Raw genomic sequence first — 16,657 nt, forward strand, 5'->3', positions numbered from 1 at the left:
TTTGTTCCCACTCCCACTTTCAGGCAAGGTTGTGGACATCTACTCCAAGTTTGACGTCATTGTGAGTGGAAAAGCTTGCACGGCATGGCGGCGAGACCGAGCTCTCGTTTTGACAAGGTGCTGTTTTGTGTGCAGAACCTGGCAGCTGAGAAGACGTACAACAACCTGGACATTACAGTGACTCAGGCCCTCAAACATCGCTCACAGTACTTTGAAGGAGTCATGAAGTGCCATAAGATGGAAACAATGGAGACCATTGTTGACAGAATTGTTAAAGCTGAAGTGAGTTTTTATTAGCAACATAAATATAACCTTTGATTTATTTTTTTTCCCCCTCAGGAGAAAATAAATAAGTCTTTTTTTAAACATTAATATGTACAAATGCTGCATTTAAAGCACCTTATTACTTACTTCAGCCAGAATTGCTTCCAACTGTTTTACCTTATTGAACTAAGAATGACATCAGTGTGTTATACTAGCAGTTGAGTAACCAATCACCTGTGTTCAATTTAGGTGCATCGGTTGGTGGTTGTGGACGAGCGCTCCAGCATCGAGGGCATCGTTTCCCTGTCGGACATCCTCCAGTCCCTGGTGCTCAGTCCAGCAGGTATAGATGCTCAACATAGCTAACCCCAACAAGTCCTCAGTCTTGGACACACACCCCCCCCCCTCCATCCCCACACCGAGCTCTCTCCCCTGCCCCATCTCGTCCTCTCACTTTATCCCAGGTAGGAAGCAGCGTCCACAGTGTGCTCCTCACTGCTGGCTGTATGGAGGCATGACGCTGGAGGCTGCCGTGTGTGTAGTTTATAGTGTCAGCATGGAGACCCTGGCAACTGGAAAAACAAAAACTCTTTTGAAGTAGAGCTGTAGGTTAGATCAGGGGTGTCCAATCCAAAACATCCACCTCTTAGCGTTGTCACAAGTGAATGGTCCTTGGTTTTGTGTTACATCTACTGGATTTAGTCATTTCGACCAAATATTAAGACCGGTTGAAAGACTGCAAGAATTTCATTTTGCACTGTTGGATCTTATGGAGGTTCAAAGTAGAGCTTCAAAATGCAAATAGAAGCAATTAGCAATTTAAAAGCTAAAATCTTAGCAAAAATTTTGCATTTTCTATCAGGTATATGATCTCTTGATGGCAAAGGCAAAAAGGTTTGTCTATTGGTACATCATCTGGTCATATATTTCATTTCATATTACTTTGCAAACTGTAATTGATTATAATCCTGGTTAAAATTAATACTTTTTAGGTTGGTTATGTTGTTTATTTTGTACCGTTTAACTTACAAAGTGAGCTCTTTGCTGTTGTGCAATGCAAATTTCCCAACAGTGGGACAAATAAAGGCACGTCTTATCTTATCATATCTTATCTTATCTTATCTTGTCAGATTGTTGACCTACATAAGCAAGGCATCTCGTTGTGTGCCATTGCTGTAAGACTTCTTCAGATATCCTGAGGGATATGGAACAAAAAAGTCAAGTGGTAGACGCCAACAAAATGCCACAGGCCCTAAGCCTGAAGATGCATTTGGCTGTCCCATCAAAAATTAGATTGAGAACATTTTGGGATGAATGGCAAGGGGCGTTTACAAAACAGACATCAGTTCCAGACGCTGGATGCCCTCTGTGAAGCCATCTTCACCACCTATGAGGTGATTAACAAGAATTTTTATTATCTCACTCATTTCGTCTTTTTGCATGTTGACACTCTACTTAGACCCTCCTCAAAGGGGCCATGGCGTGAATCAACTTTGCTTAAATATGTTTTATTGTATACCAAAAATACTTCTTTTGGTAAATCATCTACTTTCTTCAATACCTGTATATTTTTCATCACATAGCTGCCATGCTAAAATGTTGTGTTGCCGCTGGATGTTCACCTAGTGCGTGACTGTAAGTTTGTTTTCCAAAAGAGAAAGGTTCATGACAACAATGAACAAAACAAGTGCAGACAATGAGACAGATGGACGCGCACCTCGAGTTCTGTCGTTTGAAGTGATCATTTTGGCTTGAAAGTACGAGAAACTCATTTTGGAAACCAATGCTATTCCACCAGTACACAGGAGAAAAAAAACACAAGACAGTGAAGAACGACATAATGTCTTAAACACTATTCCATCATAGCGACAAGGCTCCAAATCATTCTGCATGTTATATGAACATTTTCTGATGGCGATATCTTTACTGTGGGGGTGGGGAAAAACATCATCTCCAAATGTTTCTTCTTCCTCAAACAATTGACACATTGCTCAAATATTGTTCATAATCACTGTAAACATCCTATGTATCACACCAGGGAACCTTGCAATTTTTCAACCAGTCTTAAAATTTTGATTGTTTTTTGTTTGTACAAAGAATACAAGTCCCACAGGTTCCCATTTTTATATGTAGTCCATTTTATGTGTTTATAATAACACACATCTTTTATAGCTGCTAACATTCCCACCATTTTTTTCAAAGGTTCCATAGGTAGAATGACCAATTGAAACTGTAACTCACCAACTGCTACACTGAACACAGTAGAGTCCATTGTTCCTTGTTTCTCCCACAGCTTTAACATTGAAATGTTTCTTTAGGAAGAAGTTATACTCTGCTTTGCCACAGTGTTTGGCTTTACACAGCTCCTACATTCATTACTCTGCAACTGTGCCTAATACAGTGGCTGGTGCATGGATAACTGAAAGCTGCAGCAAAAAGCTTTTTTGTAGTATTGTAGTGCCAAACGATTGTTTCTTTTGCCCTCAGATGGCTGCAAGGAGGAGAACCTGAGCGAGTGAGAGGAACTGAAGAGGAGACGCGGTGAGCTAAACGGATGTAGAAACCAAAGAGTGTGCATTGAGGTCTGTGGTTCTTGAATGTATGTGCTGAACTCTAATCGGACCGCTGCATTCGGAATGCTGTACATATATACATTATTATAAAACACTATTCTAGTCGCCTTGCCAGGGAAAGGTGGACCAGATGAGTTCGGAAAAATACTCCCATTTTGTTGGCAGTTGATGGTAGTTTTTAAAGTTATTAAAATGTTCAATTCCACACAGTTTATTTCCAGAGAATGTTAGTGTTCCAGGAATGTGTCAGAAAAGTCCACAAAGTTGGAGATAAACGCTTTTCACAAGTCGCCTTTGGATGCATTTTTTTTTTAATAATCCGTAAAGAAAAAACATGGCTGCTGCTGAACACGACTCATCTCCCTGTTTTGACTGTAAATAGAATTATTTTTGTTTCACAGAAAGCTTTATTTTTTATGCCGTGTGTTCAAAGAGATTGCAGTTTTATGGGTTATTTTTGTAAATATGCTGCTGGATCCATATGTACTGTAAATGTGCAAAGCATGACAAACACTTTACAGCGGTATGAATGTTCTTTGCTTTTTGATTCTTTTTGTTTTATTTTTCTGCCTGCAGAAAAATAAAAGACACTGATTGTACGGTACTTTTAGTTTTGCTATTGGTTTTTCCCCTTTTACTTGTGCGGTGTTCTTGGATTTTGTGGCATAAAACACCTTGGTGGAGGTTCCACATTTGACCGTTATTACATATTACTTCCTCACTCATTTGCGGTTTTCAGAAATTAATAGAAAACCTCAAATTGGTAAAAAAAAAAATATTGGTTAAACAAAAAGAAATACAATATATAAACTATATTATTCTGGCCACTAGATGTCAGTAATGACATGACATTACATTAGCGTCACAATGGAGTGAATATGTTTTCCTTGGTAAGTTTTTGGCTTTAAACCCTTTCTTTAGTTTAGAATAAATAGTAGAACCGTAGGAGTCTAAAGGTGACTATGAGGTGTTATTTCATGCCTACTCTAATAATATCTAACAATAATCTCATAAGTCTCTAATAATGGTAAAAACATTTAGAAAGTCATAAACAGGATTTCTGTGCTGTTAACCACGAAAATATTCAGTTTATTGATATTGAACGCTACTTTGCCGAAATTCACTTAGCACAGTCGGGTCTGGAACCAATTAATTTTAACAAACAAACTGTTTTTGCTCAATGTGACACCATTACATGAACAAAAGTAGCAGGGCACACCCTCCCACAGGTAGTACTTTTTGACAAAATACAAGTATTTGACCGTGTGGTGTCAGCTCCTAATCTAATAAAGGTTATTTTCTTTGTCCAGATTCATGATGTTCAAGGTCATGGCTCACGGGTCCAAGTTCTTTCCAAAGGTCTTTAATGGGTTTCTTCCACAGCAAACTCATTCCTGGACCTTGCAGAGAAACGTCTTCCAATGCATAAAATAGTTAAAAAATGTCTTGGAAAGATTGATAGATGTAACGGTAATGAAGAGGTCTAAGTCAACCCTTGATTGAATCCTTATTAACAGGTGTGTCGCAATACTTTTGTTCATATGTAATGTTTAAAGTTAGCAATAGCATGAGAGGTACGTAGGGGGCCGTTACTCATAAAATGTCTTCAAGGTTTGCAGGTTTGTTACCGTAGTTAATACAGTAATGGACAGTAGTGTCTTAGCCATGCTTGAATGATGCCAGTGCCAGCAGGTCATACAGTGGTTTGTACAGATAAATACACGGTTCCCAATACTACCTAAAAGGGAGAATTGAGAACCACTGCCTTAAACCAACACAACCAAATAGTCCAGTTGCATTTCATTGAATGTCCTGAGACTACAGTACTCTGGATGAATGAGAATGTGTGGAGGCATATGGCCAATGGTGGAGCTACAGGGTCACGACCACCCCTGGAGACTCCCCAGCCACACCATTTGGCCCTTCAGGTATCAACTTATTGCTACCCCTATGTCAATAATGGTCTCACCTTAGCCAACCCAATGAAAAATGTCTGTTTTCGCCACTCTTCAGCGTAATCTAGATGTAGTTTTTCTATGTCCACACGGGGGTGCTATAGCACCCAGTTTGGCCAGGCCATCCCATAATTGTAGAGGAGTAATAACCTTTCTCTGTCTCAGTGAATATTTACATCTCAATAAGCGATTTCACGATACACTTCATGCATGTTTGATCTCTGCTTGGGAAATTGTCGGATTTTTGGAATGTCTAAATGAGTGGATCTGATGGACTTCCAAATGAGAGACAGGAGAACTGCTGGACCAGACTTAATCCAGACAATCTCCTTTGATCCAGCTCAATCCCCCCCAGTGCTGGGATGGCCTCCTCTGCTCCTACACCTTGTAGCCCCCAAGCAGGAGACGGCCTCCTCCTCCTCCTCCTCCTCATCCTCCCCTTTTGCCCGCCGTCTTCCATCACACTCAGGCCGGACTTTCTTTTGAAAATCCAGGGCCTGATTTAAAATTCCTCTTCAGAGCGTGTCATGTATTTTATATGCATGGCGAGTGAGTGTAAAGCGAGGCGGGGGTGGGGGGGTTCCTGAGAGTAGGGATTGCCCAAATGAACCTCCTCTGGGACAGGGGGGTGGGGGCTACCCAGATGTACACTCTCACTCATTTTCTCCACTCTTCTTTCAACATTAGTTTTACTGCATCATGCTTTTCACAAATTCCACCAGTGAGTGTTGCCGCCTTTGAAGGCAAGTGTGATCAGAGCTAAGGCGTGGGGAGGGGCGGGGCATGGGGGGGTTGCAGAAACCTGACCGCGGGGCATTTGGCTGTATATACTATATATTTTTGTAATTTTGTTTAGTATGGAAGGCAGCAGACTGACAAGTGGAGTGGTTGGGGACAGCTTTGATGTCTGCTGGCTGGGGGGGGGCTAAAAAGACAACAAATCTGGATGGACAAGAAGTAGTCAGAAATGCTGCTTGAGAGTGAGTTGAACATCCTGGAATTAACTGTTAATGTACATCACCATGTATGTATGTATGTATGTATGCATTTGCAGTATGTATGGCTCTAAATTGAACAATAACTAGGGCGTTCAATTGATTAAAATATTTAATCATGATTAATCACATGCCCATAGATAACTCATAATCACATTTAATCACAGTTGAAAAAAGTTTTTATAAATAGGTATGTAAATCTCTTTGTGGTAAATAATTTGAGACACAATAGCATCACATTTTATGTGATGAGATGTGATTTTGGAAATAACAAGCAGCTCGTACCCAAATTTTTGTTTATATTTCTACCCTGCGTCGGGTCAAACAGAACATACGCCAGTTAAAGGAAACTTCCATTGACGCGTTTAAAAAACCATTAACTTTGACAGCCCTAACAATAACCAATCCAGTCAGCACCCTTCTTTCCAGGTTGGATACCAACTACAGTATGATACAGCACTAGTGTTCCGTTTCTTAAACTGCAGTATACTGCAGTTTATGAAACGGAATTGAATTTGTTTGTTTTTGTTTGTTTTTCCTATAGGAAACAAATCAAATTTTGACACTGAAATCTACTGTAATGCCGCCTCCTACCAGTGATTGTAAAGGGTAAATGTGTGATGACAACCATAGAACAGGAAATACAACTTGTTGCAACATATTGTTGCTGAGAACAATATGGCCAAGCAGTATTTTGACAGCAATAATGATGTTTTTAATTGTCAGATGGAGTGCAAGAGGCTTTAATTTCAATGCAGACCTACCAACATGTACACATTTACAGTACTCGGCATGCAATTTGACTTGAATATGCTTGTATGCTCTCCATTTTGTTGCATTTTCCTGGTTTCATTTTTAAGTTCAGTCTGTACAGTACAGATAAATGAATAAATATCAGTTTCTTAAAAAAAATAAAAACATGTCCCTTAGGGAGGGCATGACAGAAAATAATCGAGAAGTACTGAATTAACTTAACATGTTTTTGGAGTGGGGGAGGAAACCGGAGGACCCGGAGAAAACCCATACATGCAAACTCCATACTGCCCAAGAGGAGAATTGAACCAAGGTCTCCCTGATCTGCTGTGTGGCCTACATGCTAACCACTCTATCACCGTGCGGCCCGGTGAGTAATTTTAACATGCAATGCTTTAAAGATGTTTCTCTCTCTACACAAACCCGATGTCTCCATCATCAGTTTTACCTTAATTTAGTTTTGTGACATTTTTGACAGTTAAGAATATTAAAAAAGTGTGATGTAGTATGTAGGCTGATGATTGCATACTTTTGGCACTGTTTTCAAACTAAATCAGCTTCCTTCTTGCTTCTTTCTCATGCAAAAAATCCTAAGAAAACACTTTTTGTGAGATTGGTTGATGTCTAATTCCATATTCCAATACATCTTTTTACATTGCGTGACATTTAAACTACCCAAAGTACATCGGTTTTCCACCGACTGCTTGCCAGCGAAGTCTTGTGTGAAATGTAATAATAATAATAATAATAAGCGAAATGAACAACAACCAAGGCAGCCACTTGACAAATGTGTTTTATTAGGAACAATGCGATCCCGGCCTAGCTTATCGTGGATTATAGCAGTAAACAACAAAAAAAAAGACATTTCACTTATTTTTTTTCCTCTCTTTAAGTGCTACAGGTTTGTGATTATAGGTGTAAAACAGTACAGCAACCATAGTGCCTACATTCTTCTTTATATGCACAAGGAATATATCGAAATCATTAAAAAAAAAAAAATCAGTATTGCTGTTTTAGCTGTGGCTTGCTTTTTGCATTGTGCCTGACCGCACACACACACACACTCTCACACTCACACACACATATATACACACACAGCAGGAGATGATGGACAAGTTACAGCACAGAGGAGCACAAAGCTGATTATATTAATGTACAGTAATATCATAGACAAAGTGAAGCGACATCTTTTTCTCTTTTAGGCTACTTTTCATGATTTACATGAAAAAAAAAAGACTTTGGTTTGCAGCTATCTAGGACTAGACTGTGGCAGTTTAAATGAATAGCAGCCTCAAGCCAATATTGACAGCACGCTTTTCAAAACATTGTGTTTTTCTTGTTATAATAGCAGCCAGAAATGATATTGTTACAGTGTTATTCCATAGAAACAAAAACAGACTGGTACCTCTCAATAAATACGTCCATGTTTTTTTTTTTCTTCTTCTTTCCGTATCATCTCCTATGCTATGCTGATGTATAAATATCGGTTAAAGATCAGTGTCTTTCGCTCATGCAAAGGTTTTGTTAACAACGAGAAAATGTACAAAAAAATCACTTCCAGTTTTTGGGTCAGACTGTAACACAAGACAAACATCAATAAAACAAGATTAAATCGATAAATGGAGCGGATGGACTTCTTCTCAGGTTCCGGCGCACCGGAAACACTTTTTTTTAATTAAAAAAAAATATTTTTTTTTTTGTAATTTGAACTCAACTGCTTCTGTGACGTTCCTGATCTCAGTGAGCGAGGTTATTGGTGAGGCAGTTGGTGCAAACGGGTGGACAACACACACATACCAGAAAATCAAAACATTGGATGCTAAATGTTGACCAGGAATGCATCTTTTTAAGGTTCAATTCCCTACTTGAGATGCCCCATTGTGCTCTATTCAACTTACTTCTAACGCTCTCTCGTTTACCGTCTTTGTCATCGTTCAGGTAGTACACTGTATGGACAAAAGCATTAAGACACACCTCTTTATCACAAGTTGGGACGCCTGAATTAAGACAAAGCCAAGCACGGTCCATAAATGCTAGAATCGTGTTGATGACCCATGAGATCATCACAACAGTGACCTTACCGCTTATATCCTAATTTATAATCGTCTACAGTGGAACCTCCAAAGCACAACAAATTTGTGAAGAATACACTCAAATGAGATAGAAATGAGGATGCTGAGGTTATTCTCTTTGGGAGTGACCAGGATGGATAGGATCAGGAAGAAGTACATCAGAGAGACATTACATGTTAGAGGCAGAGGAGATGGTTGGGTCCAGAAGAGAGAGAGTGAATATATTGGTAGAAGGATGCTGCCAGGTAGGAGGCGTAGAAGAAGACCAAAGAGGAGGTTTATGGATGTAGTGAAGGAGGACATGAGGGTAGTTGGTGTTAGAGAGACAGATGCAGAAGACATGGTTGGATGGAGCAAATTGATTTGCTGTGGCGAACCCTGAAGGGAAAAGCCCAAAGAGAAAGAAGAAGAAGAAGAATACACTCAAATGATTGCGACGGACTGTCCTGGCCGTTCAGTACAATATGGCAACAATATCTCAAGAATGTAATGGTAAATACCAAAGTCCCAGAAATACCCAGACATACACTGCTATTTATATCAAAGCGTGTTTGTCACCAATGCGTACATTTCCGTGTTTTGCTTCTTTTTCCACGAGTCTGAAAGCTAGGAATGTTGCAGTGTGAGCGCCATCATGCATCAACAAAGGGTGAGTACTTTTACTGTTTTTGTTTCATTTTAATACGGTTTTCATTTTTCAGCGGTGAACTATTTTGTTTTTTACAGTTGGACATTTCTTCCTTTATTCAACACTACACCTCCATCAAGTGTCACCAAAAGGTGAGTCATTTTTATTTATTTTAGTTTGATTTAGTTTTATTTTATGTATTGATGTATTTGATGTATTGTATCATCCTTCTCTATGGGGATAGTGTTTGGCATCTTTGAGGTTCTTCTGTATTTTGACGTGATATGTGATAGCCAGGTGTCCCAATATTTTAGTCCATACAGTGTACTGTCAAACACACACGTACACACACACAAACACACACCATGCTGGTTCATTATTCATTCGGAGCAGCTGTTCTTCACAGGAAGTCCTTTGATGGATGGCGGTAGGGATGGATGGGGGGGGGTTACAGAGGGACGGTAACCGGAGTCAACAGTTCAAACGGGGTCCTCCAGCCTAACAAGCAGGGACAAGCCGCTTCGCTTCTTCTCCTGTGGAGGTGGGAGGGACCATCATGTCTGCTCCCGTAAGACACATGCAACTACAGTCTATGCTAACACTAGGAAGGTTCATGTTCATGCTACAACAAGGAAACAAGCAGGTGGCCTTGTTCTCCTTGTTTCTTTGTTTTAGGGATGGAGAGGCGTGGTCTGAATGAAGGACGAGGAGCATTTAAAGCAAAGTGGGGGGGGAAAAATGCAAGCTAAAAAGGGATGCATCACTTCTGCGTCAGGTACGCGCCGATGGTGAGGCTTGCCGCACCCAGAGCGGCTAGGCCGAAGACGGTCTTGATGGAGGGCCAAGAACAGCTGAACACTGAGTCCCTCTGGCGGTCATACAGCTCCACAAAGGCATCCTGCAAGACAGGAAGAGACGCACAGTCAGATAGCGTCCACCTAGTGATTCCACCTACAGCCTGTAATCCAATATAAGACATTTACTGTACAATGCAATGGTCATTTTAGATACTGTATTACGCATTTTTTGTCATTTTAATATATATCATTCAAATTTATACCATAAACCATTAGTGTAGTTTTTGTGTAATCCATCTTAATAATTACCTAACAGCAAGGTAGTGGTTCTCAATTATTTTCGGTGTGCACCATGTACCTAAGCTAGGTTTGCCATTTTGTGTGGCATGTAATGTTGCATCTAGTTTATCCAAACTGTATTGAGTTGTGGACTTCTATAGAGCAGCCACACACAATAACCCGCACAGAAAGCTTTCCAGATCTTCCAGAATCAGCACCTATTCCAGCTGTATTCCAAACTCCCTACAACCCAGCATTTAGCGCCATCCCAAACTTCTTTCAGGGCTAACGTCCAATGGAAACATCATTACCTGAAACTCTGGCTTTTAAGTTTTGGAGTTGAGCACGATAAAATGTTGCATCTAGTGTATCTAGTTTGACATAATTGTATCTAATTAGCGACTAAATTCATAAGGAAAGGCTCCTTATGAATTTAGTCTAATTAGATACATTTATGTCAAACTAGATAAACTTTATATCCTAATACCAACATTTATTTTTACAGAGATGGCAAATAAATTCATTTTGGGGAATAAATTGTGTGTACAAAGTGACACAGCCGTCCATCAAAGTTGTTATGAATAGACTTCAGTGTGGGCTAAAGTGCATGGCCGTCATGTGAATAAACATTCAGCAGCAAAATATTTTCCCAGAAGACTTAACACCCACCCCCACACACACACACACACAACACAGAGGGAGAACGTGTAGAGGAAAAACAAATCCGCAATTATCAGCCGTTTTTGGAATTTAACATGTACATCCCACCCCGTCCAGTACGAGCGTTGGCAGCAGAGAGAATCGTTCCCTTTCACAACCCGTTCACCAACAAACAGGGATGGCCCAAAAAAAAAACACTCAACATAACAGATGGTGCATTTCTGTGGCATCGCGGTACCGGAGCACAAATATACGAATGTTACAGTGGAGTGTTTTAGTGTGGGTGAGGAAATACACACATCTGTTCACAAGCAGTGACAGCAGCAACAGCTGGACAGGAAGTCATGCTGCTAAACCGCCCTTTCGTCGGCTAAACTAGAATGGAATTTGTTGGAAAATGTGCAAATATGCCCCCTAGTGGCTGTGAGAAATATTGTCACCATAGAGCATGGGACTCAAACACGCGGCCCGCGGGGGACACTAGTTTGAGGCCCCCGCCTTGATATGAAAGTTTGATATGGATGCTGTATGGTATCATGTACCCAGAAGAAAATATTACGTTTGATTAATGTTCATGTTAAAGGTTAAATAACTGTTAATAGTTATCCTCCCTATCCGTGTGGAAGTGGTAAGTTTTTGGCGATTTAAGTTTAAAGGAAATAACTTGAAGGCTACCGTTTAGGTCGCTAGCTCTCTAGTTTGCGAGTTAGCATGTGTCTCAAGACCCTGCAGTTGCGCAATATGTTGTAAATAAAAAGAGTATAAATGTGACTATAGTCGTGTTTTGTCATGTCTACAGGGCTCTAATAATGCTTTGTTCATTTTAATCTGAAAAAAATAATTTGTCTACCCACCAACTATATGTGGTTTCTTAAGTTTTTATTATTTGCTGTTTTATTATTATTATTATATGTATTTATTACTGATTGATTGATATTCTTTATTCTTGATTTGTTTATCTTCTATCTTTCATCTTATTTTGCGTAGAAAAATAAAAATCAAGATATTTGAGTGGAAACAGTGGGATGTTTTAGCAGAGCTTTTCTTGTAGAAAATCGGAACCAAAGCCAAGTTTATTAATTTTTCTGTTTTTAATAATTTTTTTTTTCTTTTAGAAAGCCTGATGCGGCCCAGACTCGAGCTCCAGTGGCCCCCAAATAAATTGAGTTCGAGACCCCTGCCATAGAGCTTTCTAAATCCAGTAAATGCTTGATTTTTAGCACAAATTTTAAAAACGACCTATTATTCTCATTTCATCCCTTTGTATTGAGTTGTGGACTTCTATAGAGCAGCTACACACAATAACCCCCACAGAAAGCTTTCTAGATCTTCCAGAATCAGCACCTATTCCAGTTGAACACGATAATGCAACATTTGATTCTGAAATGATTCTCAGCATTGATATGCAATAAATGTTGGTGCAGACATTCATGATTTCATCACAATTAACTAAGTAAAAGTGAATGATTCTCAGTATTAATACAACCATCCATGTATTTTCTATGCCGCTTATCCTCACTAGAGTCACAAGGGAATGCTGGAGCCTATCCCAGCTGTCTTTTGGCAAGAGGTGGGGTACATCTAGGACTGGATCCAGTCCAAACAAAAGGATCGTGCTGCATTTATGGAACAAAAGACTATAAAAAGACGACGTCTATTATTAACATGAGCTTTTAGGAGACAAATGAATTTCCTGTTTCCCCTCCCCCTCCCTTCCTGTCCTGTGGCATTCCTGAGGCCTGGTGGGTGGGTGGGTGGTTGGTGGTAGAGGTGTGGGGGTTGAGGGGTTTTTGCGTCGTGACACACAAGAGAAAAGATCAGTGCTTTCTTCCCACTTTTTGGACCCCGGGTGCCAAAACTCTGGCCGCCTGTGAAATCACACGGCATTTCCTTGGTTAACACTGGAATCTTTTGACGCATTTTATTTTGGAAAATTGTGAGCACACACACACACACACCCACACACACACGTTCCTCTCCAGGATCCGGGTATTAATTAGAGAACAAGCTGCTCCAGTCAGACCTCCAGCTGAGGGGAATGTTTCACTTGGCAAAACACGGACCTTCATGGCTCCCTGTCTCTTTTTTCCCTACTTAGGCTTGGAAAAAGACATCTCAATGTGGCATGAAGCCATCATGTGAGTGTGGATACTCAGTCATGCTGTCCCTAGCGCGACCCCAGACATTATCATATGTTCCCATCGGAAACAAAAGACAGCCAATTACGGTAAGAGGCACGTCTGCTCATAACTCCATCAGACTCAGTCAGCTGGGAAATGGGAGGAGCAGGAAGAGGAGGTGTTGTCACGTGGATGTCATGCTATACTTTTTTTTTTTATTAACACTTTGTTTTCCAAGAGGAACATATTTTTAGAACATGCTGAGGGCCAAAAAAAAAAAAAAGCCGCACTTGGAACACACCAGAGACTGTAAAAACCAAGCCCCATTGAACACATCCCTCATAATACTACAGCCTAGCAGACAACAACAATGTATAGCAATGAGACTCTCCCATTCACTTTTATTTTGTACACAGTAAATCTATAAACTGTATTTCATTCTAGAGGAGCCAAAGTGGAGACTGTGGAGTTGAAAATTGTAACGTCCACTTCAGAGCGAAAGGCACAGCAACACGGTAAGCTAACGTTAGCATGTTAGCTTTTCAATTGTAATCTCGAACAATGAGTGACCAGAAGTGGTTCTTCTCAATGAAAATACTACTTAATATAATATATATATATACATAAAAATCACAATAGTAACCCCAAACAATAAAAATAGATCCTGTCTGTTAAAAGAAAACGCAGTTACAGTATAGTGTATTGTTAAACATGTACGTTCTCCTATCGGTAATACTTACTGTCTGTCCAACATTTACCAAAATGTTGACACTTAGTATCTGTAAGTGTGCACCGTTTTGCTCTGTTTCATTATATATTTACTTTGCCGACCGTAAGTGTTGACTGTTGGGATAAAGGCTCTGCTGCACTGCCACACTGGGGCTGCGGTATCTGGTTTAAAAACCATGGCTTTTGTGCCTTCATTCATATTAGTTATTTGCTTGCTAACTGTTAGCCCTCAGAGAGGCTGACAGGAGGGTTCACTCTCTGTTCATTCCACTATAGAACCCATGTACACAGACACATTGCACACAGACAGTCTTGTCATGCAGCCTCTGTGGTACAAAGAGACGACTTGTACATAACAATTTATCAACTTTCGTTTTTTTTAACGTTTCAGTAATGAATGTATTGATTATCGTGACAGGCCTACCTATACCTTTGGACATGACTCCATCTTAGATACTTTATTTGGACTTGCATGTCTTTACTTGCTCCCCGTGCATGTATGGGTTTTCTTCGGGGACTCCGGTTTCTTCCCACATCCCAAAAACATGCTAGGTTAATTGGCGACTCCAAATTGTCCATAGGTATGTACTATGTGAGTGTGAATGGTTGTTTGTCTATATGTGCCCTGTGATTGGCTGGCGACCAGTCCAGGGTGTACCCCGCCTCTCGCCCGAAGACAGCTGGGATAGGCTCCAGCATTCCCACGCAACCCTCGTGAGGATAAGCGGCAGAAAATGAATGAATGAATGTCTTTATTTGATATCCATCCATTTTCTATACTGCTTATTCTCATTAGGGTCGTCGGGGTACGCTTGAGCCTATCCCAGCTGACTTAGGGCAAGAGGCGGGGTACACCCTGGACTGGTTGCCAGCCAATCGCAGGAGACTTAATGTGAGACTTGAAATTTAAGACTTAAGACTTGCAATACATTGACTTCACACAAAAGGGTGAAAATTAGAAAAAAACACGACGACAACTAAATGCATTGATAATTATAAAATTATAAATAATTATATTATAAAAATTATTAAATTATAATTCTAAAAGATATTTATATTACATGTATGCTCTTCGAAGGTAAAGTCAATTTCTATAGCTAAGCTAAGTAAACTCTCAAACGTATATGGCGCTATCTACAATCATGCTCTCACCACATTAACTGAACCCAACATAAGCAAGCCCTTTGGTGACGGAGGCAAGGAAAACCCACAAACAGGACCAAAACCGCTGCCCCCTACGTCTTACTTTTTTCTGTCCCTTTCCTCTTGAAGTGACCTCCATTATTGAAATGTGAGCCTTGAGGAGAATCCTAATAAGCAGCTGGCACACACAATCAGAGGATGGGCGGGCACGGGTTGGGGGTTGGAGGGGGGGAAAGGACAAAAACAGCAGCATTTATCACACCTACAATAGAGTGTGTAAACCTTCCATTCATGTGTAGCCTCCAGCAAACCATCTGCCTTTGACAGCAGGTGTGCACCTGGAAATAAAATCCGGTTAACAGTTCGTTTTTGGATCAGTGCCTTTTAAAAGGTCACGGCAGAAGCTTTGAGGGTTGCCAGGCCTGCTCTCCCTCTGACTGGAAGCCTCCACAAAGTGAGGTCACACCAGGATGAGCTTGCCCGAGCGTCATGGTTACCTCTGCACATTCATTCATTTGCTTTTCCCACCAGCAGGGCCACCTCACGTTTGTTTTTCACATGATTTTAGGACCTTTAGAGAGTTGACACTTGGTCCTCCTCAGACGGACCTTTTTTGGCTCTTGCAGGTCCACTGGGCATATCCTCCCACCAGAGGCCTTGTCAGGAAGATAATGAGTCATCGCACAAAACACACTACACAGTGACTTGTGTGTGTGTGTGTTTTTGTGTGTGTGAACATTCTGCTGGGTAATTGCAGAGAAACGGGCTAAGGTTCAGCTCGTAATTAAAGGACCCTGATGTGGATTCTCTGTATGTTTATTTCCAAAGCGTCCACGCATAACTTTAAATATTGCATACGTTGCTCGGCGGCTCGCTTTGATTTCCTAATGAGCTCCTCCTTACCTAATTAAAGTCAAACAAAAAGCCCAAATTGGAGGAGTCAAGAGGGAGTGAAGGGAGTGGGGGTGGGAAAAGATGCTTGCAAGACATTTATGCCCTTTGTAATGGATCTGTTTTCATCCAATTATAGTGAGTCATTGGGCAAGGAATCTAAGTGAGAGTTCAAATGGACACTATACGCCTTTTTAGGCCTGTCAATCAGCTATGAATAACAAGAAAAATCATGTAGCATAAAACACGATATAATTTTAGATTACGGTTGTCTTAAACCTACCAATCGATTTCCACAAAACCTTTTAGAGGGGCACACAAGGAAGAATCGACCCCCAAATGTACCTCCAAAATTAGCGAAAAACTCTGTTATTCATGGTATATTTTTGTAGTTCTAATCTCCATGAATAAGTACAACAGAGATGAACGCCCTCCAGACACAATAGGAGCAAAGAAAGTATGGTAACCTTCCGTGGAACAGCAAGGTCGACTTCCATCTGGGTCCCTCGTGTGAGATCCATCAACACTTCACCAAAAATGAGATGACAAGAGGAGTTTGTCGCAGTGCTCATTAGTCGAGCCAATTCTCGTATACTGTATCAGCAGTGCCACCGTTTTGTTTAATTTTAGAAACTCTTAGCTCTCGGTACGAGGGAATGCACTTATACATCACTGCCAACTACAATTAGATTTTTTAGATTTTTGAATGTAGAATTTTGTAGGTAGAGTAAATGAAATAAAAATACAATTAAATGAATTCAATTAAATGTGAAACTATTCATTTCGCTAATTTCTTAC

General features: G+C 40.4%; 2 protein-coding genes across 6 annotated transcripts in view; one reads left to right on the forward strand and one right to left on the reverse strand.

Moving 5' to 3' along the window:
* LOC131125569 (5'-AMP-activated protein kinase subunit gamma-2-like) overlaps window positions 1-3,441 on the forward strand; it is a 28,963-nt gene extending 25,522 nt beyond the window's left edge. For all 5 annotated transcript variants that reach the window (XM_058067228.1, XM_058067230.1, XM_058067229.1 and 2 more), the window contains 4 exons: window positions 24-61; window positions 136-282; window positions 514-607; window positions 2,752-3,441. In XM_058067228.1, the coding sequence (XP_057923211.1) occupies window positions 24-61; window positions 136-282; window positions 514-607; window positions 2,752-2,783 (311 nt within the window). In that variant the 3' untranslated portion in view covers window positions 2,784-3,441. The remainder of the gene's footprint in view (window positions 1-23; window positions 62-135; window positions 283-513; window positions 608-2,751) is intronic.
* A 3,874-nt stretch (window positions 3,442-7,315) lies between these two features.
* bcl2b (BCL2 apoptosis regulator b) overlaps window positions 7,316-16,657 on the reverse strand; it is a 29,207-nt gene continuing 19,865 nt past the window's right edge. The window contains exon 2 of the mRNA XM_058069126.1: window positions 7,316-10,138. Within this exon, the coding sequence (XP_057925109.1) occupies window positions 10,001-10,138 (138 nt within the window). The 3' untranslated portion in view covers window positions 7,316-10,000. The remainder of the gene's footprint in view (window positions 10,139-16,657) is intronic.

Source organism: Doryrhamphus excisus, chromosome 3 (assembly GCF_030265055.1).
Source record: "Doryrhamphus excisus isolate RoL2022-K1 chromosome 3, RoL_Dexc_1.0, whole genome shotgun sequence".
NCBI classification, from domain to species: domain Eukaryota; kingdom Metazoa; phylum Chordata; class Actinopteri; order Syngnathiformes; family Syngnathidae; genus Doryrhamphus; species Doryrhamphus excisus.